Genomic DNA, 23383 nt, shown 5'->3' with positions numbered 1-23383 from the left:
CAAATTATTAGTATAACAATATTGACATTTAGTGTAACCCTATAGCCATTGTGGGATTTTGGTGAGGGTGAGAGAAAGACGATAAAGTGTAAATCGAGGAATGACAATGGGTTAGGGTTATACAATGGAGGAAATGGGGCGAAGATGAAGGAAGTTGTAAGGAAATGTAACCTCGGTGAAGGGAAATGTTGCCGTGCTGAAGGAAAATGAAGTAAAAAAAGAACAAAATTGAAGAGAAATGGGGTCGTTGTGAAAGGTGATCATGACTTCGGTAACTATAAATTTGGTTATTGGTCAGTTCTTTAAAGAAGACATGATTAAAACGAGTTAGGATCCTCTCTATTAATGGAGAGGCAAGTGAGCACTTTTGTACTTACATACAGGGATAAAATTGTTATATCCTTATATCTTAAGGGTAAAAATATCAAATCATATTATATTTTCTCTTGTTTTGAGTATACTTACCTCTCCATTAATGGAGAATCCCAACTCAATTAAAATGATATTGTTTTAGAATACATTTATATGATCAAAGAATTGTCTATGAATGATTAATGTGAGAGTGTAAGCAAAGTTGGTAAATTAAAGTCAAGAAAAGTCATCAACCAAAGTTATGCAAAAATAAATAATAATAACATTTTTATTTTCGTCATTATCAAGTAAATCAAGTGGCCACTGTTAAAACTTAAAAGTGTTAAAAGTTCAAACACACATGTGTATAAAAAAATCAAAATTCTATCATTGATGCAATCACTAGACAATCGGGACAAAGAAGAAGAGTAGTTTAAACTGCATAAAGTAACGTCAAAACCTTTATTATTTTATTTCTATTTTAAATGCATTATTAATACAACTTCAACTTTTTGGGTTTCTCATGCATTTATATCTCTCCCTCCCCATTATCCACCCTTCAAAAATCTCTCACTCTTTCTTCTTCATTCCCCTCTTCTCTTCTTTATCACTCTATTTCTGACTACTCACTCTCTTTCTCTTCCATGGAAAACCAAAACCGTCTCAAACTCCGAATCTCCCGCATGTTCCGATCTTCGTTCGGATCCTGCAGTACCCGAAACTTCAATGATGTTATGGAAAAAGCAGTGTTCTCTCCACCTCAAAACCGCAGTGTCACCTTCCACCAACTTCTAATGGACCCACCCTCCCCAAAACCACGACCCTTTCCTTCCATTTGCAAACCCAAAGTGTCTCAAACATCCCAAACCACAAACGACCAATGCATCATGTCGTTTAAGGATTCACTCCCAAGACCCAAAATCTCAGAAAAAAGCTTACCACCCTTTGCCAACAACAGCAGATCATACCCCCTTGTTTCTCCAAATACCCCCTTCGATGACACCGTTTTTGGGTTTGAAGAAACAACGAAAGACTCAAAGAGAAACATAAGGAACAATAAAAAGAAGAAGAAGAAGAACAATAACCAGAAGAGAAGAGAGATTTTCCCATTTAACTCTTGCGCTAAAGACAAAAACTTTGGTGACTATTATTGCTTCGGTAGCGATGAAGATGATGAAACAGATACGCTTTTCTCCTCAAAGAGCATATCTTCTGATTCTTCAAGGTCTCGCCGCCGCCGCCGGAAAAACAACTCCGGTGAACGGAAGAAGGGTCAAGGATCTGAAATGGGTGTTCTTCCGTTGCATGGGAATGGGAAGGTGAAGGATACGTTCGCGGTGGTTAAGCGTTCGAGTGACCCGTACAATGATTTCAGGACTTCAATGGTGGAGATGATAGTGGAGAAGCAGATATTTTCGCCACGAGATTTGGAGAATCTGTTGCAGTGTTTTCTGTCGCTAAATTTGTATCATCATCATAAGATCATTGTTGAAGTTTTCACAGAGATTTGGGAAACTTTATTCTCCGACTGGCTTTGATATATATTAGGGGGGCAAAAAAGAGGGCTCTCTTCTTAATTTCTTCTTGTTATTTTGTGTTTTGTTCAAGTTCTAAGCAAATTAGAATTAGTTTAGTTCTTCTAACTAGTATTTAGTTTGCATGTATGATATTTTCTATCTTCTACTATTTCTACTTTTCTTTTTAGGCTTTTGTCTCTTTAACAAACTAGAACTGAAAGTTCTTCATCCAATGTTTGTTCTCTCTTTTGTTATTGTCTTGTTTTACTTAGAGAATAGATTCTTGATATGGATATGCTGACAATGGATTCTTGATATGGATACGCTGAGAAAGAAATGTCTTAGCAAAGGTGGTAGTAAAATTGTGAAAAGGCCTAAAAAAGGGAACTTGACCTGCTTGTGGTAGTGCCAATTTTTTAAGGGTTGTTTTTGCCTTACGCCATTATTTAAGAAATAAGAAATAATATTGAAGACTAAATATAATATTTCTCAATATAATCAAACATTATTTTCAAGGTGATTTTCAATTTCTGTTCCTTAAATAATGCAACGCACATTAACTAGTAGGAAGATATACTCGGATACAATATATTCATTTCAAATTAACTAATATATGAAAATTGTGAGTCATATTAAAACATTACATTACATGATGTTTTAACTTTTAAGGGAATGCTATATTGGAGTGTTAAAATAACATTTTTAGTGACAAGATATTAAACAATGAAATGAGTTAATTATTTATCGTTGTGGGAAAGATTGAAAGATTGCTCAATGGAAATGTGAAAACAAGATATGTCCACTAGGTTGGACTTCTGAGGTTGAAGCTTAATAAAGATGGGATGTGATGTCTTGTTTTATGTATTGATTTGAATGAAGGAGAAAGTGTTTGATAACACAAAAGCTGTCTTCTATTCTCACGTGCTGTTGAATTGGTCCTTTTGAAATTCTTTTTCACTTGGATGCGCCAAAAGAATACAAAAAGATCGATAAGTTCAATTTCTTTCTAGGGTGCCCGAGAAAAGAGAGAAAAGGAAGATGAACTTACTTTTGTCTTTCCATTCACATTAGTAGCTTATCATTTGATAACTTCCACATGATATTAACTAAGTGAGATTTTCTTCATCATTGACCCATCCTTTAATTATTAGTAGAAATAACACCCATCTTTCTTAAATTTGTATTTATTACATTTTACCTATTATCATTTAAGGAGGGGTTAGTTTAACATATTTTTTGTTCTAACAATCTAACCGTCACACTTGTTCATTTAAGGAGGGACTAATGTATACTCAAAAATCAGTAATCATGTTTCAAACAATTAATGGTATATATAGGACTTTTAACATCTGTTTCAAAAAATACTGTAAAAATATAAGACTAATGTTATATCATTCTATCATTCTCATGTGTGATTGTCTTATTTGTTTCATATAAAACATTCATTGTAATGCAATTGCTTTTTAAAAAAGATCCTTTATTAAAATTATGAGGTTAAAAAGAGGAAGATATGAATGTTATTTCAAATAAAAATGTACTAGTCTCATGGAATTCTAATATTCTCAATTTCTCATGAGAATCAAATATTTTGATGTCCTTCACAATATTTATGAGAATGCTATTTTATATGACATTTTTTTCTAAAGCTTCTTGTAAATATAAGAATCTTACATTCCTAAGCTAGTGAAATTCCATGAAACGTACAAAGTATTTATACTGAGTATTTTGGAAACATTTATTTTTTTTAAGAGTTTCTCACAGTTTTCTATGTTTTGTTTCTTCCTTAAAAAATTTATCCAAGCTAAACATGGATGAATATAAAGTCAATGTTGACCTGCAAGAGTAATATAATATTCTCTAGAGGCAAAGGCTTTACATGATGCAAATGTTTCTACCCCCCATCTTTTATTTAAATCCACCTGTTTTAATTTAAGATTACCAAGTTGGAGTACCAAGATTTATAGTTGGCTGAATAGCAGTAATATTATTTGCCTCATGCTTCATGAATTGCGATTTAGTCAAAGGAAATGTGATCCTATTATTATTAGGTCCGAAAAAGATTCATTGAATTTTTCCAAATGATTGTCGCTTAGGTCATTTTTATATAAAAAAAAAAAAGCAGTTGCTCAATAATGAAAGATTCTCAACATGCCGGTGGACAACAAAATTTTCAAGTCAAGTAAAGGCACCCGAGAAATAAAGAGGAAGATAAAAACAATTAGTTTGTTGATTTTGTATGTTGTTGGCACTAGCACACCTAAGAGGCAAAATACATAATTGTTTTGTAGAAACATGTTAGAATCGTATTATTATCCAAATTCATATCTATCATGTATTTTCTTTATCTTTTAGCAAGAAGGGACAGAGAATGAACAAAACAAAGACACCCTTAACATCAGACATTGTCCCAGTGACGGAGATCATGTTTGTCTTCACCATAAACTTCAAAGACCGAGAGATCTCAAAATAATATTAAGGAATCTTGGACTATCCATTTACATATAAAATATAATATGTGAAGCAAATATGTATGTTGAGTTGTTGATGCGACTATAGACTGCACCATTAACAAACTAATGAAATAAAAAGTAGCCAGATGAGATTTTTGAATTTAACAAAATTATTTCAATTAGAAGAGGATCGACCCACTTTAAACATGTGAATATGTGATCTGATTTAGAATTGAATTTATGTGTAAGAATAAAAACATGTGCTTATATTATCTCCATTTCATTAGGGTGTTTGTAGGAAATAAAAAAACAGTAAGTACTGTTTTTACAATAATGGTCCTACCTAATTAATAAAAGTATATAGTAAACGAAATAAACATTAGAATATTAGTTACATTTCTAAATTTGTACCTTTAACCATATAAGACACAATTAAAGATAGTAAAAAGTATTTTTAAATGATCCTAATGGAAAATGAAAAAATTAAGAATTTTGAATTCTAGACCTAATGTAATAAATTAATTTTCCTCGGCCATGTAACCAGATAAAAATTCCTTGGCCACACACGTCTATGTCATACAAATAGGTGCTGCTTGAAACTGAAATGAAAGAGAAGTCACAGAGGAATGAGAAAATGTAAGGGAAAACTGTTATGAGGGTTTGCAGAAAGAATATGAAACCAAAACGTTTCTATCTTTTGTATTAGAAGTGGGGACTGTATAGCTAGCTACTATGCTTAATTTTTTTATACCTAATTACCCTGATATGTCAAAGCTATGATAGCAATGTAACATCACATGCATGATAGAAAAAAGAAAAATGGAAATTGTTTTATCTCCAAGTATTATTAGTTTTTGTGGCAATGTAGGACATGACCTTCATTAAAGGCCAATGACGTGTATAACTATTTGCCTCAAACGGAAAGAAGATTAAAGAATGTCTGCTAGGAGTGAATCCATTATGTATTTGGCTCAGTTGCCACTCTCATTAATGATCGCATTTTTTGGGTTCTTGAGCCCCAAATCTCTCTGTCAATGCACACAAACCAAATATGTGCAATTAATTTTCGGCCATAAAAAGGGCCAATTAGTTATCTGCATTGGGTGTCAGTTTCTGAACATGGACCTCCGGTGCTACATTATTATTGAGCTATCCTACCCATTGCTGTGAAATTTGTCCTATAAACCACGAGGTTTACTTTTGGATTAGAGATAAATTACTAGTTGCATACTAGTATTATTTACTACAATATAGATATGATTTTGAATTTTTAATATATCAATGACTTAAATGTATTTTTTCATCCATAAACAATGCTTACATGTGGAGTTCATTCCAGACTTTTTTAGGCGGGTTTGGTTCTCATGCTTTTTAATTATTCAACTTTAGGCTTCCTGTTAAAGTTAATGTACCTTCACTCTCAAGCAAACATGATTTCCTTCTTTTTCATTCTTTCATTGGACCTTTTGTTTCTCTTTAAGCCCGTTTTTATTTCTTTTTCTTTTGTTATTTTTGTATTGGCCATTATATTAGTTAAGCTCATACTTTAAGGATAGCAGTTTAGTTGTGGTTGGTATTTAACCACTTTCCTCTTTTAGCTTTAGATTCATTCGGTCACATTATTTTCTCAAGGCAAGGTGTATGAATATTTTATCTTCTTCTATCTTTTGCAAGTATATGTTTTCTTCTTTAAAGACTTTCTCTCTTGGATCTTTCACTTTCCGCTGCACTCAAGAAGCTAAGATGGTATTAGAGCATATCATGCTCTGATTCATCTTCAAGATCTTCTACTTCTTCTCCACAAGTTCTCCTATCAAGAGTTCCTCCAGTTTCTTTCTCTGTCTTCCTCATCCCTTCACATAAATGGCCAACCAATTTATTCTCGAGCAATATGTCAATCCATACTTTCTTCACTCGACTGAAAATCCTGGTGACACCCCTACTGAATGGAACAAACTACCATTCATGGTCGAGAGCAATGAAGTTAGCTCTAGATTCAAAGAACAAACTAAGTTTCATTGATGACAACCTTCATCAACCTCTACTAGGTGATTTTATGTATCACTCATGGAAAAGATGCAATACCATGATCTTATCATGGATACAACACTCAGTAGAAGAATCAATAGTGAAATCAATCATCTGGATGAACTTAGCCGTTGAAGTATGGAATGACCTTCAAAAAAAGTTATATCAAGGAGACATGTTTCGAATTGCAGAACTTCTTGAAGATTTTTATCGCCTAAATCAAGATAATCTTACTATATCAGAATTTTATACTAAATTGAAGAACATATGGGAGGAGATTGAAGAATTTACACTTATCCTTAATTGCAAATGTGCCACACCATGCACTTGTGGACTGATTTAGTGTGTCAAAACTTATAGAGAGCAAACCTATGTAATCAGATTTCTCAAAGGGTTAAATGAGCGTTATGCTCATGTAAGATCATAAATTATGCTACTAGATCATCTCCCAAACACCAGCAAACCTTTTCCATGTTGGCCCAACAAGAAAGACAGTTTAACCTCCATACCCTCGCTACATTAGAAGCTAAGACTAGAATCTTACACAATAACTCCAAATAAGAACCATTTCCCAAGAATTCTGGCAACACTACCATCTCCACTTCTAGGGGCAGAGGGGGTTATACTTACAAAGGTAGAGGAAATAGGCAAAATGGACCAAGTAGAAATCAAGGGAATAAATTTTGCACCTTATCTTCTTCTATCTTTTGCAAGTATATGTTTTCTTCTTTAAAGACTTTCTCTCTTGGATCTTTCACTTTCCGCTGCACTCAAGAAGCTAAGATGGTATTAGAGCATATCATGCTCTGATTCATCTTCAAGATCTTCTACTTCTTCTCCACAAGTTCTCCTATCAAGAGTTCCTCCAGTTTCTTTCTCTGTCTTCCTCATCCCTTCACATAAATGGCCAACCAATTTATTCTCGAGCAATATGTCAATCCATACTTTCTTCACTCGACTGAAAATCCTGGTGACACCCCTACTGAATGGAACAAACTACCATTCATGGTCGAGAGCAATGAAGTTAGCTCTAGATTCAAAGAACAAACTAAGTTTCATTGATGACAACCTTCATCAACCTCTACTAGGTGATTTTATGTATCACTCATGGAAAAGATGCAATACCATGATCTTATCATGGATACAACACTCAGTAGAAGAATCAATAGTGAAATCAATCATCTGGATGAACTTAGCCGTTGAAGTATGGAATGACCTTCAAAAAAAGTTATATCAAGGAGACATGTTTCGAATTGCAGAACTTCTTGAAGATTTTTATCGCCTAAATCAAGATAATCTTACTATATCAGAATTTTATACTAAATTGAAGAACATATGGGAGGAGATTGAAGAATTTACACTTATCCTTAATTGCAAATGTGCCACACCATGCACTTGTGGACTGATTTAGTGTGTCAAAACTTATAGAGAGCAAACCTATGTAATCAGATTTCTCAAAGGGTTAAATGAGCGTTATGCTCATGTAAGATCATAAATTATGCTACTAGATCATCTCCCAAACACCAGCAAACCTTTTCCATGTTGGCCCAACAAGAAAGACAGTTTAACCTCCATACCCTCGCTACATTAGAAGCTAAGACTAGAATCTTACACAATAACTCCAAATAAGAACCATTTCCCAAGAATTCTGGCAACACTACCATCTCCACTTCTAGGGGCAGAGGGGGTTATACTTACAAAGGTAGAGGAAATAGGCAAAATGGACCAAGTAGAAATCAAGGGAATAAATTTTGCACCTTTGGTGAAAGGACAAACCATACAATTGAAACTTACTTTCTTAAACATGAGTACCCTTGGTTACCAAAGCAATAAATCAACCAAAGTGGCTAATCATACCACTGGTTTCCCTCTGGACAAAGAAGACACTACTGATCATGACTTTCAAGCACCCATGACACCTCAAGCCAAGACCAGAACATTCACTGAAGATGAAATGCAAGGCATACTTGATATTGTGCAACAATCCAAAAAAAAGGGACATACCATTAACTCTATAGTGAACACAACACTTCATTCTAATACAACTAGTTCTCCTAACACAACATGTAACATTAATTTAGAATGGTTACTGGATACAAATGCTACAGACCATATATCTTCTCATATTATAATTTTTCACACATACAAGTCCATAACACCTTTGACCATTACCTTGCCAAATGGCGACTCAGTCTCTATATGCATTTCTAGCACAATGCATCTTAATGTTTCCCTCACCCTCACTAATGTTCTTCTTGTTCCAGAATTCCATGTTAATCTTTTTTCTGTTAACAAATTAATGCACGATCTACAATGTACTTGCTTATTTCTCAAAAACAATGTTTAATCTTGCAGAACCATATCAAGAAAGTGATTGGTTTAGCTAGGCCTCATCAATAATTATTCATGCTTTATCTTGATCACTCCAGAACTTTACTGTCAAATTTTATTTCTTCTGTTAACAATGCTTACAATGATAGTCTGTGGCACTTAAGACTAGGTCATGTTCCTAATCCTGTTTTGTGAAGTCTAAATAAACAGTTTCCTTTCATACATGTTAAGCATATTTTTATTCCTTGTGATATTTGCCACATGTCTAAACAACACAAATTACCTTTTGCTCATAATACATCTGCTGTAATAAGACCCTTTGAGATATTGCATGTTGATATTTGGGGATCATATATTGTCCATACTTTGATTGGTCATAAATACTTTCTAACTCTTGTAGATGACCATACTAGATTCACTTGGGCCTTACCATTAAAAGTTAAGGTTGAAGCTAGACCTCACCTCATTAACTTCATAACCTATATTGAAACTCGATTTGACAGCAAACTGAAATGCCCCATAAGTGATAATGGAGTTGAGTTCTTGATGCATGATTACCTTGCCTATAAGGAAATCATACATTAAAGAAGTTATGTTGAGACTCCCAAAAAAAATGGGGTAATTGAATGAAAACATCAACACATTCTCAATGTTGCAAGAGCCCTTTATTTTCAATGCAATTTACCTCATAAACTATGGAATTTTGCTATGCAACACTCTGTCCACCTCATAAATAGGACTCCTACCCCTCTACTGCTACAAAGAAGTCCATATCCGTGTTTATACAATACTCTGTCAACCTTAGACAACTTAAGTTTTTTTGGTTGCCTAGCATATGCCACAACCCTGCAATCCCATAGAACCAAGTTCCAACCAAAGGCTATTAAATATGTCTTCCTTGGCTTCCAAGAGGGCACCAAAAGCTATATCTTATATGACCTCAAATCCAATTCTATTTTCATATCTAGGAACACTACCTTCTATGAAGACCAGTTTCCTTTTCAACATTTAAAGGACAAACCCACTCATAACTTATGACAACCAAACTAGATACATAACCCACCATCAGATACCAATGACATACCTCTCACACCCTATCCATTCTCCAAAACTCCAACCATAAGTCCTCCTGTTCAAAATACACCTCCTACCCACACTACTCCCCTAAGACACTCTACTAGGATTAGAAAATCTCCTTCTTATCTCCAAGACTACCATTGCAATCTCATCAACTCTCAATCTAGACACAACTTCATTACAACATGTATTTCTTATCCCTTAAGCTCTTATATAAGCTATATTAATTGTTCTCATTCCTACATGAAATTTTGCCTAACATTCACTGCAACTACTGAACCATCCTCTTACAAGCAAGTTTCCATCATCCCTTGTTGGCAGGAAGCAATGTAGAAGGAATTAGCAGCACTCCAACTCAATCAAACTTGGTCTCTAGTCCCTCTACCACCTGACAAATCCATTATTGGTTGCAAGTGGGTCTACAAAATAAAATACCTTGCATATGGGACCCTGGATAGATACAAACCCAGGTTAGTGGCAAAAGGGTTCATACAATTGGAAGGTGTAGACTACTTCGATACCTTTTCACCCGTGGTTAAGATCAGTATCATAAGAGTCATCATAGCTCTAGCTGCTACAAAATCTTGGTTCATGGAGCAATTGGATATCAACAACGCCTTCCTACATGGTGATCTTCATGAGGATGTGTATATGCAACCTCCCCCTAGGCTTCTTCCTACTAACTCACCTCTAGTTTGCAAGCTTCATAAGTCATTATATGGACTAAAGCAGGCCAGTCGTGAGTGGCACACAATCCTATCTATAAAAGTCACCTCCCTAGGCTTCCATCAATCCTCTGCTGATCACACTCTTTTCACCAAGTCATCATCTACCTCCTTCACAATAATCTTGGTTTATGTAGACGATCTTGTCCTTACTGGAAACAACATTTCTGAAATCAAATCTGTCAAAACAGTCTTGGATAATGCTTACAAAATCAAGGACCTTGGTCACTTAAGATACTTTTTGGGTCTTGAAATTGCAATATCTCCTCAAGGCATACACTTAAATTAACGAAAATAAACTCTTTCCATGCTAGAGGACTCTGGAACCTTGGCTATCAAGCCTTCATCCACACCCTATGATCCTGCTCTCAAACTTCAAATGCACCAAGGCTCTCTTCTTCCAAACCCCTCTTCATATCGCAGACTTGTTGGCAGATTAATTTACCTCACAATCTCAAGGCCTAACATCTCCTATGTTGTACAACAATTGAGCTTGTTCATGTCACAACCTCACTCCATCCATTACAAAGTTGCCTTACGGGTTTTACACTACTTAAAGTCTTCTCCATCCCAAGATTTATTCTTCCCTTCTTCCTCCACATTCAAAATCACTGCCTTTGCCGATTCAGACTGAGCTTGTTGCGTCGACACCCATAAATCCATAACTGGATTCTACATTTTTCTAGGCTCTTCCCTTATCTCATGGAAGACAAAGAAACAAAACACCGTCAGTCGGTCCTCATTGAAAGTAGAATACCGAGCTTTGAGAACTCTGGCTTGTGAAATCCAGTGGTTAGACTATCTCTTCAATGACCGTCATCTTCCACCCTCAACTTCTACCTTTGTTTACTGCAATAATCGATCCACCATTTACTCAGCTCACAATCCGGTTTTTCATGAATGGACTAAACATATTCAAATTGACTGTCATGTCATTCGTGAGAAAATTCAAAAAGGAATTATTCACTTTCTTCCCATTCCATCTTATGACCAGCTTGTCGATGCCTTCACGAAACCTCTTCCACCTAAGTCCTTCAAGATTTTCATTTCCAAGTTGAGACTCTCTGATTTACACCGTCCAAATTGAGGTTGTGGGTGGGACTCTCAAGCAAACATGATTTCCTTCTTCTTCATTCTTTCACTAGGCCTTTTGTTTTTGCTTAGGCTTGTTTTCTATTTCTTTTTCTTTTGTTATTTTTGTATTAGGCCCTTGTGTTAGTTAAGCCCATACTCTAATAATAGCAGTTTAGTTGTGGTTGGAATTTAACCATTTTCCTCTTTTAGCTTTAGATTCATTCGGTCACATTATTTTCTCAAGGCAAGGTGTATGAATATTTTCTCTTCTTTTATCTTTTGCAAGTGTACGTTTTCTTCTTTGCAAAGATTAATAAAGACTTTCTCTCTTGGATCTTTCACTTTCTGCTGCACTCAAGAAGCTAAGACTTACATAAGTTTATATTAAAAAAGGGAAGATGGATGATGTTGCTATAATAGTTGTTTGCCACACATTAAACTTTTATTAATTTGATTGAAAGATTAAAGTTGGATAAGTGAAAAAATGGAGACCATATTAGCTTGAAAAAATAGAAAGATAAACTTTGCATATGAACAAAACCAAAGTATCAAAATTATATTTAAGCCTCAAAGAAATTTAGGATTATCGATATCTACTATATTCAAGGTCAAAGCATCCCTCAAATTGAAACTCTTTAATCAGTCTTTAACAATGACTCTAACATGATTGCCAATGTCCATTCTTACTCGTGATAATTATATTTTTTATGGATATAATTTTTGTTCCATTTGGTATGAAATTTCAAATTAGATATAATGGGTAAAAGAGTTTATATGTGAAAAAGACCTACAAAATTAGTACCTTAAGGTTTTAGTTCAAGATGTTATATCTAACTTATGAGTGAGTCTTCACTTTCCATGCCTTGTAACAATGAATCTCCTCGATAGTCATAGCTCCTCGATCACAGATCTCAATAAAATTTGTTATTAAAGCGGACACAATTACTATGCAACAACACCATTAAGAACAAATAATCAAATAAATAATGAGAAGAGGAAGATGATTTACATTGTTCAGCCAATTTTGCCACCATCACGAGAGTATTAGGCAACTTTAAATATATTATTAGATATTAGTATTAGAAATTACAATCACACTTAATCAAGCACAATCATCATATATAGAATAAAACAATGTAGAAATTTGTCAATGTTGCCTCAAACCAAGACCATGATGTTCATCAAGGGTTCTTTATCTATTAATGTGTATGCAAATTCATGACTATGTTCAACACATTACCCATAATTTCTTTCAAAAAGAAAATATGTTGATTAACCCAATTTGTTGTCGATAAAAAAAACTCAATTTTTTGGGTGGACTCATTCATTTATGAACAATTGAGAAATTCGACTATACTCGTATCATGAAATTAAAATAAACAAAATGACAAGTAGGGATGGCAACAAGGTGAGACAACTGTGGGTACACTACAACATTTTTGGCGTACGACAACAGCTAAAAACCGTTGCCAAATGTAAAAAAACCGTTCTCATTGTTATAGGCAACAGTTTTGTAACTGTGGTAGTCTAAGGCGTTGCCTTTTGTTTCGACCAAGGTTTTTTGACTTTTGACAACACTATTTTAAAACCGTTGTCTTTGGTCATTTAAATAGACAACGGTTTTCTTTCATTATTAGCGCCAACGATAAAAAACCGTTTCCCATAAGAAAATGTCAAAACCGTTGCCATTGATTATATAATACGGCTTTAAAACCGTAGCTGTTGTCTATATAGGCAACAATTGAAAACCGTTGCCTTTAGTAATTTAAAATAGGCAATGATTTTCCATCATCATTAATACCAACGATTAAAAACCGTTGCCGTAGCTGTTGTCTATTTTGTCATTGTATTACACCAAGTTCTTGTATCACACATTTTTTATGTCAAACATCACACTCAACTTAAATATTGTGAATATGATAAAATTACTTAACATATATATAAATTACAGAATCATACAATATATCTATTTGTTAAAAATACTACAAAAGACATACACTTAGTTGACAGAACTATTTCTGAGTGAATATTATAATAATGTAATATAAAGCATATTGCTTTGAAATGCCAAGTGAAGTCATGATTAAACAGCTGAATGATAAATTACAAGATAATACAAGGATGCCATCAAATCTAACAATACACTAAATCAATAGATTCTCTTCTAACTTAATGAAATGTACTTACTGCAATATAATTTCCTCATCCATGATTATACTTGACACAACATATGTTTGCTTTCATGTCTATATTTCCAACACTATTCTCTTGACTTGTGCACCAAATTTTGACCTGCTCAAAGAAAAGTCAGTTTACAATTAGTTTAATTATTCTTAATCATATAATTGATTGATCAAAACAACATTGACATAATTTTACCATTTGAGAGCTTAAGTGAATAACAACATATAGCTGAGACAGAAAAACAAACACACAATCTCTATTGTCTTATGGAAACACACCATCTCTATTGTCTTCCTGAAACTCATTGCTCCAACTTTTTACAATTTGAGGATTCGTCTATAGAGAGGGACACATAATAAGCAAGAAACACTTATGGAGTAAGCAAATATATATAATTACAAATTGAAAATAGTAGTACCTGGAGTATATGAATGCCACTAAGGCACTAACTATGGGAACATTTGCAACAACTGGATTCTTATCTACAATAGCTTGTTTCAAATATCTCAATTTGGGTAAGGAGAGTTTCATGGATTATACGACAAAGCACTCAAATTGCATTTGCCCTTCAGGAGAGAGCTGGTGACAATAATGACATATGACATATGAATCTAACAAGCTAGAACAATATATATTACCTCATCTTCATATGGGAAAATCTCCTTTATTATCAAATAGACCATGCTTCTTAATCCCATATATCTCTAGGCTGGAAAAGCTTAGTCACAGTAAAGAAAACTTATGCAGCTTCAACCTATTAGAATAAATTTACCCCAAAAAAGGATTAACAATGACTACTAACATAATTTGGCGAAACCAATCTATAAATAAGCATGGATATCTCTATACCTTTGTAAAGAATAGAGCTTACAATGAAATTGAACAAGTTTATAAGCAACAAAGTAAGCTAATATAGTAAATTAAAACTTCAGCATTTAATCAAACAGGTTATGGTCAACAACTAAGCATTGAGACAATAGAAAACAACAGATTGAAAGGTGCTAAGAACACACATGATGAGACTGAATACCAAATGAATAGAAGAAATTTAGATAAAAATAGAATCATTGATTTTGATAAGAGCATTATACGGTTTTCATGTTTTCATTTAGGGTTTAGAAGTTAGTCGGTTACCTCTGTGTGAAGAGAAGAGGAAATGAAAGTAGAATACCAAACGTTTCAACACTTTAAATTGTAAGCAAAAATGTCCAACTTGACTTTCTTCACACAAAAATGAGAGGGTGGAAGAAAATAAAAGGGAGAAAGTAGCGTAACCTTTTCATGGGGCCACAGTGGGATAGGTGGTTCCCGCCGCTTTCCTCCATCGCCATGAACAGAAGAAGCTTCGGTTAGAAAAACAACCACAACTTCTCCCATGGTGAAATCGCCATCGCCGAAGAGAAGTGAGGATTTCTCTAGGGATTTCAATCCCTTCATACGCTGTTTTAATTTTTTTCCTTTGCCTTTTGTTTACTAGATTACCATATCTCTTTTTGTTAAGTTAAAAATTGAAGTATTATTACCTTGGTAAATTGCTTTAGTATATTATCTATTTGTATTAGAGAACGGTTTTTGTAAATGAACAATAGGCAACGGTTTCAAAACTGTGGCTTACATTACAATGAATAAGCACTTATTATAAAAATATAATCTTATCGTTTCATACGCTACAGTTATACTAATAATATCAAAAACCATTGTCCAATATAATAAAAATGCAACAGTTCCAAAATCGTTGTCCTAAGTACAATAGGCCACGGTTTTGTGACAATTACGACAACAATATCAAAAACCGTTGTCCAATATAGCAAATAGACAACGGTTTTAAAATTGTGGCCTATTGCAGTTTTAGACAACGGTTTTAAAAGCGTTGAAGGTGGAGGCGTTGCCATATGCCAAAAATGTAGTAGTGGTAATGTGTATTCATATTTATACTCGCACATATTTACACGTTCCATTATAGATAGTGGATATCTAATAAAAATTTAAATTTAATTATATATTTATATATTTTGTTATAATAAATATATATAATAATTATGATATGAATAATATATATATACATATATGATAAATTTGTCACTAAGTTGAATAACTAAAATTAATTATAAAATAATAATAAATTTGATTATATGAAATGTCAAAGTAATAAAAAATATAATATATATAAATCCAACTTAAAATAAATATATAAAGATGACAATACTAGCAAATACATATTATAATACTTGTCATCATTCATAAATTATTATTGTTAATATACATTGCACACATAGAACATTTTTGCCACCCCATCCCAATGACAAACAAGATGATGATGTTGGAGACTTTGAAGTAGGACCACTAAAATTACATAAGAAAAAGATGTATTCACATATAGTATAAGATATTATTACATGTTATTGTATTATTTAATATTAATATTTTATAATTATTAATTTTTAAATATAAATAATACTAGTGGATGGTAAATGATACGTTATATATATAAATTTTTATTTCACATGAGGAATTAATGTCCTCACCATCAAACTTATCCAACAAGTTGATAAATTTGGCCAAATTTGAAGATCAGATTATTTAGTAAACCGGATTCAGATTTAAAGGGAAAATTAGCCATATCATAATGGTTGATATTATTTTGTGTGATTAAAAATATTAATTAAAAAAAATTAGAGTCCATCCCCAAACCCATGAGGATCTTACACTTTCTCCATCCCATCCTTCTCATAGCCGTGAACAGTATATAGTTATATCAATCTCACACCAAGTTCGATGGAAGAGAAGAGGGTCTATTTTACTTCACTCTGGAGAAGAAAAGTTTATTCAGTTGGATCCTGAGTGAAATTGTGTTGAATGTCTAAGAATATGATGAGTGAAAGGTGGTTCTAATTATGTCTTTTTATAGATTTTTAATTAAAATTAAATTGTTAAAAAAAGTAATTTATATGTGGAGAAGGACGTTTTAGCAATTAACCACTTGTCCAAACACTAGCAGGTAATAATATGATAACCTTTGATCAAAATTTGTGTAAAATTAACGTCGTAAACACATAGAAACAGTGATGTTTTCTGTATTTTAAGGACACATCTTAAAGCTTTATTAGTTTTTAATTTGTCCTCACAGTTATAATAACTACAATTTTATAGCTATAAACATGTACCGATTGAAGTTAATTCAAGTAGTATATGTTTAATTTCCTTTAAGCAATTTCTCGAGTTCAAATTTTATGGATGAAAAAATATCTGCTAGGACAGTTAATCCCACACACCCGTAAATGTTTCCGGCTCAAATAATATTACCTCCTGTATATGGGAAACGAAAAATAAACTACTTAAACCCAACATTGTAAATATACCCAATCAATCATCAATTTGATTAGGAGGAAAAGCTGCAATAAAATATTGAACAAAATTGTTCAAAACAGCCGCTCCTTTCATTCTCACAAAAGGCTACATCAAAAGTTGTATAACAAAATAATTACTAGCATAAAAAGATTCTAAAATGGGAACTAGTCAAAATCTCCAACATCTAACAATCTCATTATGTCAATTTGAAAATTTTCTTTAACTATTTAGAAATTATTTTAGAGATGTGTGTAAAGATAAAAGTTAAAAAATAATAAATCAATATAATTTGATTTATTGTAAGATAATTTGAATTATTCAAATAATACTATTATTCATATAATGAAATGAGTGGAGAGTATTATGTGATTTTTCTTTTACTAAAGTTTATTAGAGTAAATAATTTTGATTGCACTTTAAGATTTGATGCATCAACTTTCATTATAGTTATTAACTCTCTAATAAAAATATTAAACACTAATAATAAATGATATATTAATGCCAAATTAAACACTAATGATAAATGATATAAAGTGGTCTGATGGCGAAGAAAGAGATTGTAAAGAATGAAGTGTAGGAGGATGTAGATTCAAGTTTCACGATTAACAAAAAAAAAAGAATTATAAGATGGTTTGATGGTAAGAGTGGAGGAGATTGAGAATAGAGTCTCACCCACAACAAAAATAATAACATACTAATAATTAACAATTTTCTATAAAAAATGATAAGTAATATAGTGTTAATGTGGTACTAACATATATTAAACTATATTAATTAAAATATATTTCTTTAACATCAATCATACATCTGGTGAAATATTAAAACTTGATGTGTATACCTAATATAAGATGTTCTTCACCTAAAACACGGGTCGAGGAAGAGTGTAGGGTCCAGTTAAGAAGCAGAAAGAAAACAAAGGAAGCAAAGGAGCGTGTGAAGACAAAAGAGAACAATAAAGCAAAGGAACCCAATGACTGAAAAGTGATTTTCCATTGATCATCAAAAAGGAAAAGCTAGAAAGAATCTTTTAATTTATGGCTCCTCTGCTGTTTCTGTCATCTGTATAAAGAAACCTTCACTGATCATAATATCCAACTTCAACCTCATAAGAGTTTATATTCACTTTGTTGTTTCCCTTCTCTGCACCAAAGTACACACCACAAAATCTTTTACGTACAGAAACTATTACTATAATTTTCATCATCATTTCAAAAATGCTACTAAGAAGCTCCATTTCCAACACCAAGAAGTTCTTCCAAAAGACTTTACATAGCTTCAAGAGTCTCTTTATTGCACATTACCAAAAGCTTCCCAAAAACCCTCCACACAATTCTATGGCTGTGGTTAGTGGCATGGATAAGGACAGCAACCCAAGTTATAAGGACTTGGAGAAGTTCTACAGTGACTTCACTGGGAAATGGGATGCAGAAAAATATCACAAGGTAAGGAGAAGAAGCAAGAAGAAAGCAGTGTTGCCATGCACAACAAAGCAAGAAAAAGAGGCATGCAATGAAAGCTTAATTAGCATGAAGTTGAACAATGCAAGGAATGAGATGAAGGAGGGTGGAATGGAGAAAGGAGAGGAATGTAACAATGACAACAAAAAGAGGAACTTAACCCATCAAAGGGTAAGGCATGAAGATTCATTATTCAATTCTATGGTGGAAAAGAAGTTGAGAGAATTGGAGAAGTTGGACCAGAGCAATGTGGATTATGTACTTGATATTGAAGAGGTTCTTCATTACTATTCTCGACTCACTTGCCCTGCATATCTTGAAATTGTGGATAAATTCTTCATGGAAATGTATTTGGAGTTGGAGGCTAAGTTTCGATGCAATAACAAGGTTGAATGTCTTGTAACTTGAAGTTTAACCTGTTTACTTGTGAGAGTAAATCTATGCACATTTACCTTTTCTAGACTCATCTAAGAAGAAGTGATGTACTAGATAACCTTTTTAAATGTATCTACATTTCTGTGGTCCTCCAAGTTCTATTACTATTACACCTCCAAGTGTGAACTCTAAGCTGAAGCTGAGACCAGAAAGGTCTTATTGGTTCCCATAATTTGTGATGTTTATGAAATTCGTACCCTCCTAGATCATTTTACTTTTGATGATTTGTGAATTGTGTCAAAAAATTAAATTATCTCATCAATTTTTTTAGTTGATCAATCTTTCAATTTGGCATGCACATAGATTATATGAAAGTTGTTACTACATTTTAGAAATCGCATTGCTTCTAAAAAGTAGATACATATGATTGTTGTGTAGACAGTGACTTGTAGATTAAAGGTGAAACATTTAAAATTTATTAGCACAATCTGCGGAAATTAAAGGGACTTGAGTCCTCACCCTAGGAGACGCATAAGGTCTTTTATCTTATTAAATTGTGTTTTTTTTGTTTATTTAAATAATCACACTCCTGAAAAGAATAACCTAGTTTACAATAAAGTATATATCAATTTTTAAATTTACAGTGAGTATTGAACGGGTAAGACTTGTACATTATCCGATCATAAATGTTAATTAAGATATTTTTTGAAGTCGTCCCTAGACTGAAGCTAATTCAACTCTAATTGTCGACCGGGTCAGTCTTTAAGCTCGACCACGACCCTAAACCCGATGAAATATTATACATACATATTTTAGACAAAGTCTTCTCAATATTATTTATTATTATATATTAGTAATTTGACATATGAAATGATATATGTATATATATTGTTTATCATGTATATATCATGAAAAATTATAGAGTCAATAATACTTTGGACCAAAGATATGTCATTAATTACATTGTACATAATTAAATAGAGACACATGTAAGTATCAGAGTGCAACTAAGGGGAGGTGAATTAGTTGTCTTAAAATAATGGTAGTTAAAGTGCAACGGAACAATATGCAGAAAAATAATAAGAAATAAAATGAAAGAGATAAGGAGAAGAGAGTACACAAGGAGTTTTATACTGATTCACATTTCTTGTCCACCGAAGGCTACATCCAGTACTCTTGCCACACAAGAGATTTTCCACTAAGAATTATGAGTTGTAATTACAATATCTCACCCCGAGATCTCTATGTACCTTACACACTCCCTAATTCTTATACCCTTGGAAAACACATTTCCAAGTGAATCTATTCCCCTTTCTTTTCACACCCCGTGAAAGAAAGAATTATTTACAAGAATTAAGAATATTCAACTATGGCAGATTGCCTTTACAAGTATGAAACTTATGTAACTTGCAATCCAAACTCTGAATATATATATAGAAGTATATAATGCTCTTTGTAAAAGTCTTTGAAACACTTGAAGCAACTTTGCAAAATTAACTTGAAAGTTTAAGAACAAGTTGCAAAAAGTTCAAAGATAAATTCTAAGAAAAAGTGTGAGAGCTTTTGAGAGTTGAGAGAAAATTGTATGAAAGTTGTGTATATTCTCTTCTATATTTGTGTGAGAGTTTAAGCCTTTATATAGAGTTTACAAATACTCTTTGAAGGTTTCTGAAAGTGTATGAGTTGTTTGGAGTGAAGAGATTTCGTTTGGAGTGAACACCTTTCACTTTGAAATCTAAAAAACACTTCCAACAGCTCTCAGTAATGGGTTACTCATTTGAGGAATCGGTTACTCAAACTTTCTGTCCACTTGAAATTTGAATTTTACATTGAGTAATCGGTTACTCAAACTTTCTGTCCAACAGATACTTAAAAATTATTTTGAGTAATCGGTTACTCAGCTTTCAAAAATCAGTTTTTCAGTTGGATAACTCTTTTCTCACACATGTAACCTGTTACTCAATGAAGGAACCTGTTACACACTATTTTTGAAAAATGTTTTAAGTCTTTTAAAAGTGTCTCACATTTTCTAAAAAATAGTTTGAGCAATTATACTTGTATATACTTGTACTTAAGAGTTTAGAATAGAAGTACTTACAAAGACTTAATATAATGTCTTGAAGTTTTATCTTCATTTGTCTTCATAAGTCATCTTCCTTTTCTTCTTTTCGGTGATGTTGGTGTCTTCATCAAAACCGTTTCAAGGTCAGGAGCAAGATCTTCTTCACAACAAATACAAACATGATAGCTAAATAACCATAAGATGGATTCAGATTGTGATTGTCGCCTACCCGACCCTAAATATTGACCAGATTTAATTTTTAAACTTGACCATAAACTCGATAAGACCTGATCCTATTCGATTCCTATCATAATCGGACCAAGCTGAGTAAGCGAGTAGGGTTGGGTCCTGCTCACCCCTACTTATATTTTTATCCTCGTAAGACATAAAATTAAAGAGGAAATGAGAAAATTGAAATATTTGTATGTGTTAAATTTATATTATAGGTGAAGTATATAATGATAATATAAAAAATCTATATTTTCAACTCACATATATTAAATTTTAATTGAATATATTCATTTATTTAAAAAAATAATTACTATATAATAAGAGTAAAGGTAATTTACGTCAAGGACCAATTACGCATTAGTAAAATATTAAATTATATTTATTTTCTTGGCTAAAAAAAAGTATGATCATGTTCTACATATTTTCTGGTGTAATTAGAGATGGCAATAGATATGGATAGTAGTTACCTATTTTGGAATATGAAACCATTATTCATATCCGTTCGAATTCGTATGGGTATCTATGTGCGGGTTTTTTGTGGATATTTCATGGTACCCGCGGATATAATGAGTACACGAAAGTTTGCTACATTATCAATAAATTTATAATTTCCTACTTCTATTATGTTTCGCATAAGATGAAACTTAATTATTTTTGTGCCTTTTGATTGAACATTTAGCAAAAATGTTAAATATACTAAAGTTTTCTATTTGTGTGATTTGTTGTTCTCATTTCCTTAACAAAAAGTATATATTTTCTTTGCAAAATATGTATGTTTCTACACATGTAATGATATTTGTAGGGTGTTTCACCACTAAATTCAATAAAATATGTAAATAAGGTAAAAAATGTAAACAAAGTAAAAGAAAAAAATATACATATAATAAAGGTAGGAGTTTACCTGCATGTACCTACGAGTAAGAGTTTTTTTTGTCCCCTAAGTTTAATAGAGATATTTGAGGCTAAGAATTACTTTAGAAAATTTGGTGTGATATGTTATTTTTAATTGTGAAAATTTCTACGATTTTTCAAAAGAGCAAAAATGTATGCACTGATAGTATATGAATTTTATATATTGTTGTTGAATTATCAATTATTTATGTTTAATCATTATTGATTTTTCAAAAAAAAAATACGATACTGATGAATGATATATTATGTATAAATGTTAGATAAATATTCCAATCTTTTCAAAATTCATGGGGGAACTATCAAAAGAAAGTTAGAGTCTTGACATATATCTAATTGAACCTATGAGGGTTGGGGTGATACTTTAGTGTGTTAAAAGAAAGTTTTTGAGATTCATACTCCACCATTTAATATTTATAATCCACTTTTATTGGGAAAAGACTAAATTACCTGATTATAGAGAGAGGGAAAAAAACTAATTCTTCCTTTCCCTCCCATTCCAACATTCATTTTTTTATTCTTCTCCATCCTTTTCAAACTCCTCATCCAAATTATTTCTCAATATCTTAAACTTGTTGATTTTTGTTTCACCAAAATGCTATTTTTATGATATTGGTAGTATATATTGTTCCAACCATGTTCTTGTTTGAAATTATTTAATTAGATATTACCTCAAGGTCGTTTATACTATTTTTCCCCGCAAGTGATGTGACCTTAAGTTCACATGTGTTTTCATAAGAAAAAACATATGTGACCTTATTATAAAAAAAAGTTGAGAAAAAACAACTATCTTGTCTTCTACACCAATTTTACTTTTGAAAATCAGGTGCAAGCAAGACAAAATGTATATCATGGATGATGGTTATTACATAATTTATTTTACTATTAGGTTTAAGGTTTTAATACTGTGGAGGATGAGAAGTATGGAGATGATTCGTAAAGGAGATGAAGTGGATGATGAAAAAGGAATGAACATAAAAAATATTAAAAAAGAGAGGCTATTTTCAATTATTTGTTTAAAAAAATAATGGGTTAATATTAAAAATTCAGTTAAAAGACAATGAATGTGACTCCTTCAATTACAGTCTAAGTTTCTCTGTGCAGGCCTAAATGAAACTAGTATGTGTTGAATTGTAGATACCTACATGCTGGTCCAAGAACGCACTGGTTTAAGGCCCATGCATGTTTTATTGGTTCCAATGGATGAAAGCCTATCTTAGAATGAAGAGATACTTTGGGTTTTGTTCTACACCTATACCCCATT

The 23383-nt window shown here is 32.5% G+C and overlaps 2 protein-coding genes across 2 annotated transcripts; both read left to right on the top strand.

Moving 5' to 3' along the window:
- On the top strand, positions 882–1901 carry LOC109349796 (transcription repressor OFP8-like). The gene has a single exon (XM_019590782.1). The coding sequence runs from the start codon at positions 996–998 to the stop codon at positions 1887–1889; it is 894 nt and encodes a 297-aa protein (XP_019446327.1). The 5' UTR covers positions 882–995; the 3' UTR covers positions 1890–1901.
- LOC109350442 lies at positions 18075–18950 on the top strand. The gene has a single exon (XM_019591679.1). It carries the CDS (start codon positions 18300–18302, stop codon positions 18948–18950), a length of 651 nt encoding a protein of 216 aa, XP_019447224.1. The 5' UTR covers positions 18075–18299.

Source organism: Lupinus angustifolius, chromosome LG06, assembly GCF_001865875.1.
Source record: "Lupinus angustifolius cultivar Tanjil chromosome LG06, LupAngTanjil_v1.0, whole genome shotgun sequence".
NCBI lineage: Eukaryota > Viridiplantae > Streptophyta > Magnoliopsida > Fabales > Fabaceae > Lupinus > Lupinus angustifolius.
This window is presented reverse-complemented; position numbering and strand designations above follow the sequence as displayed.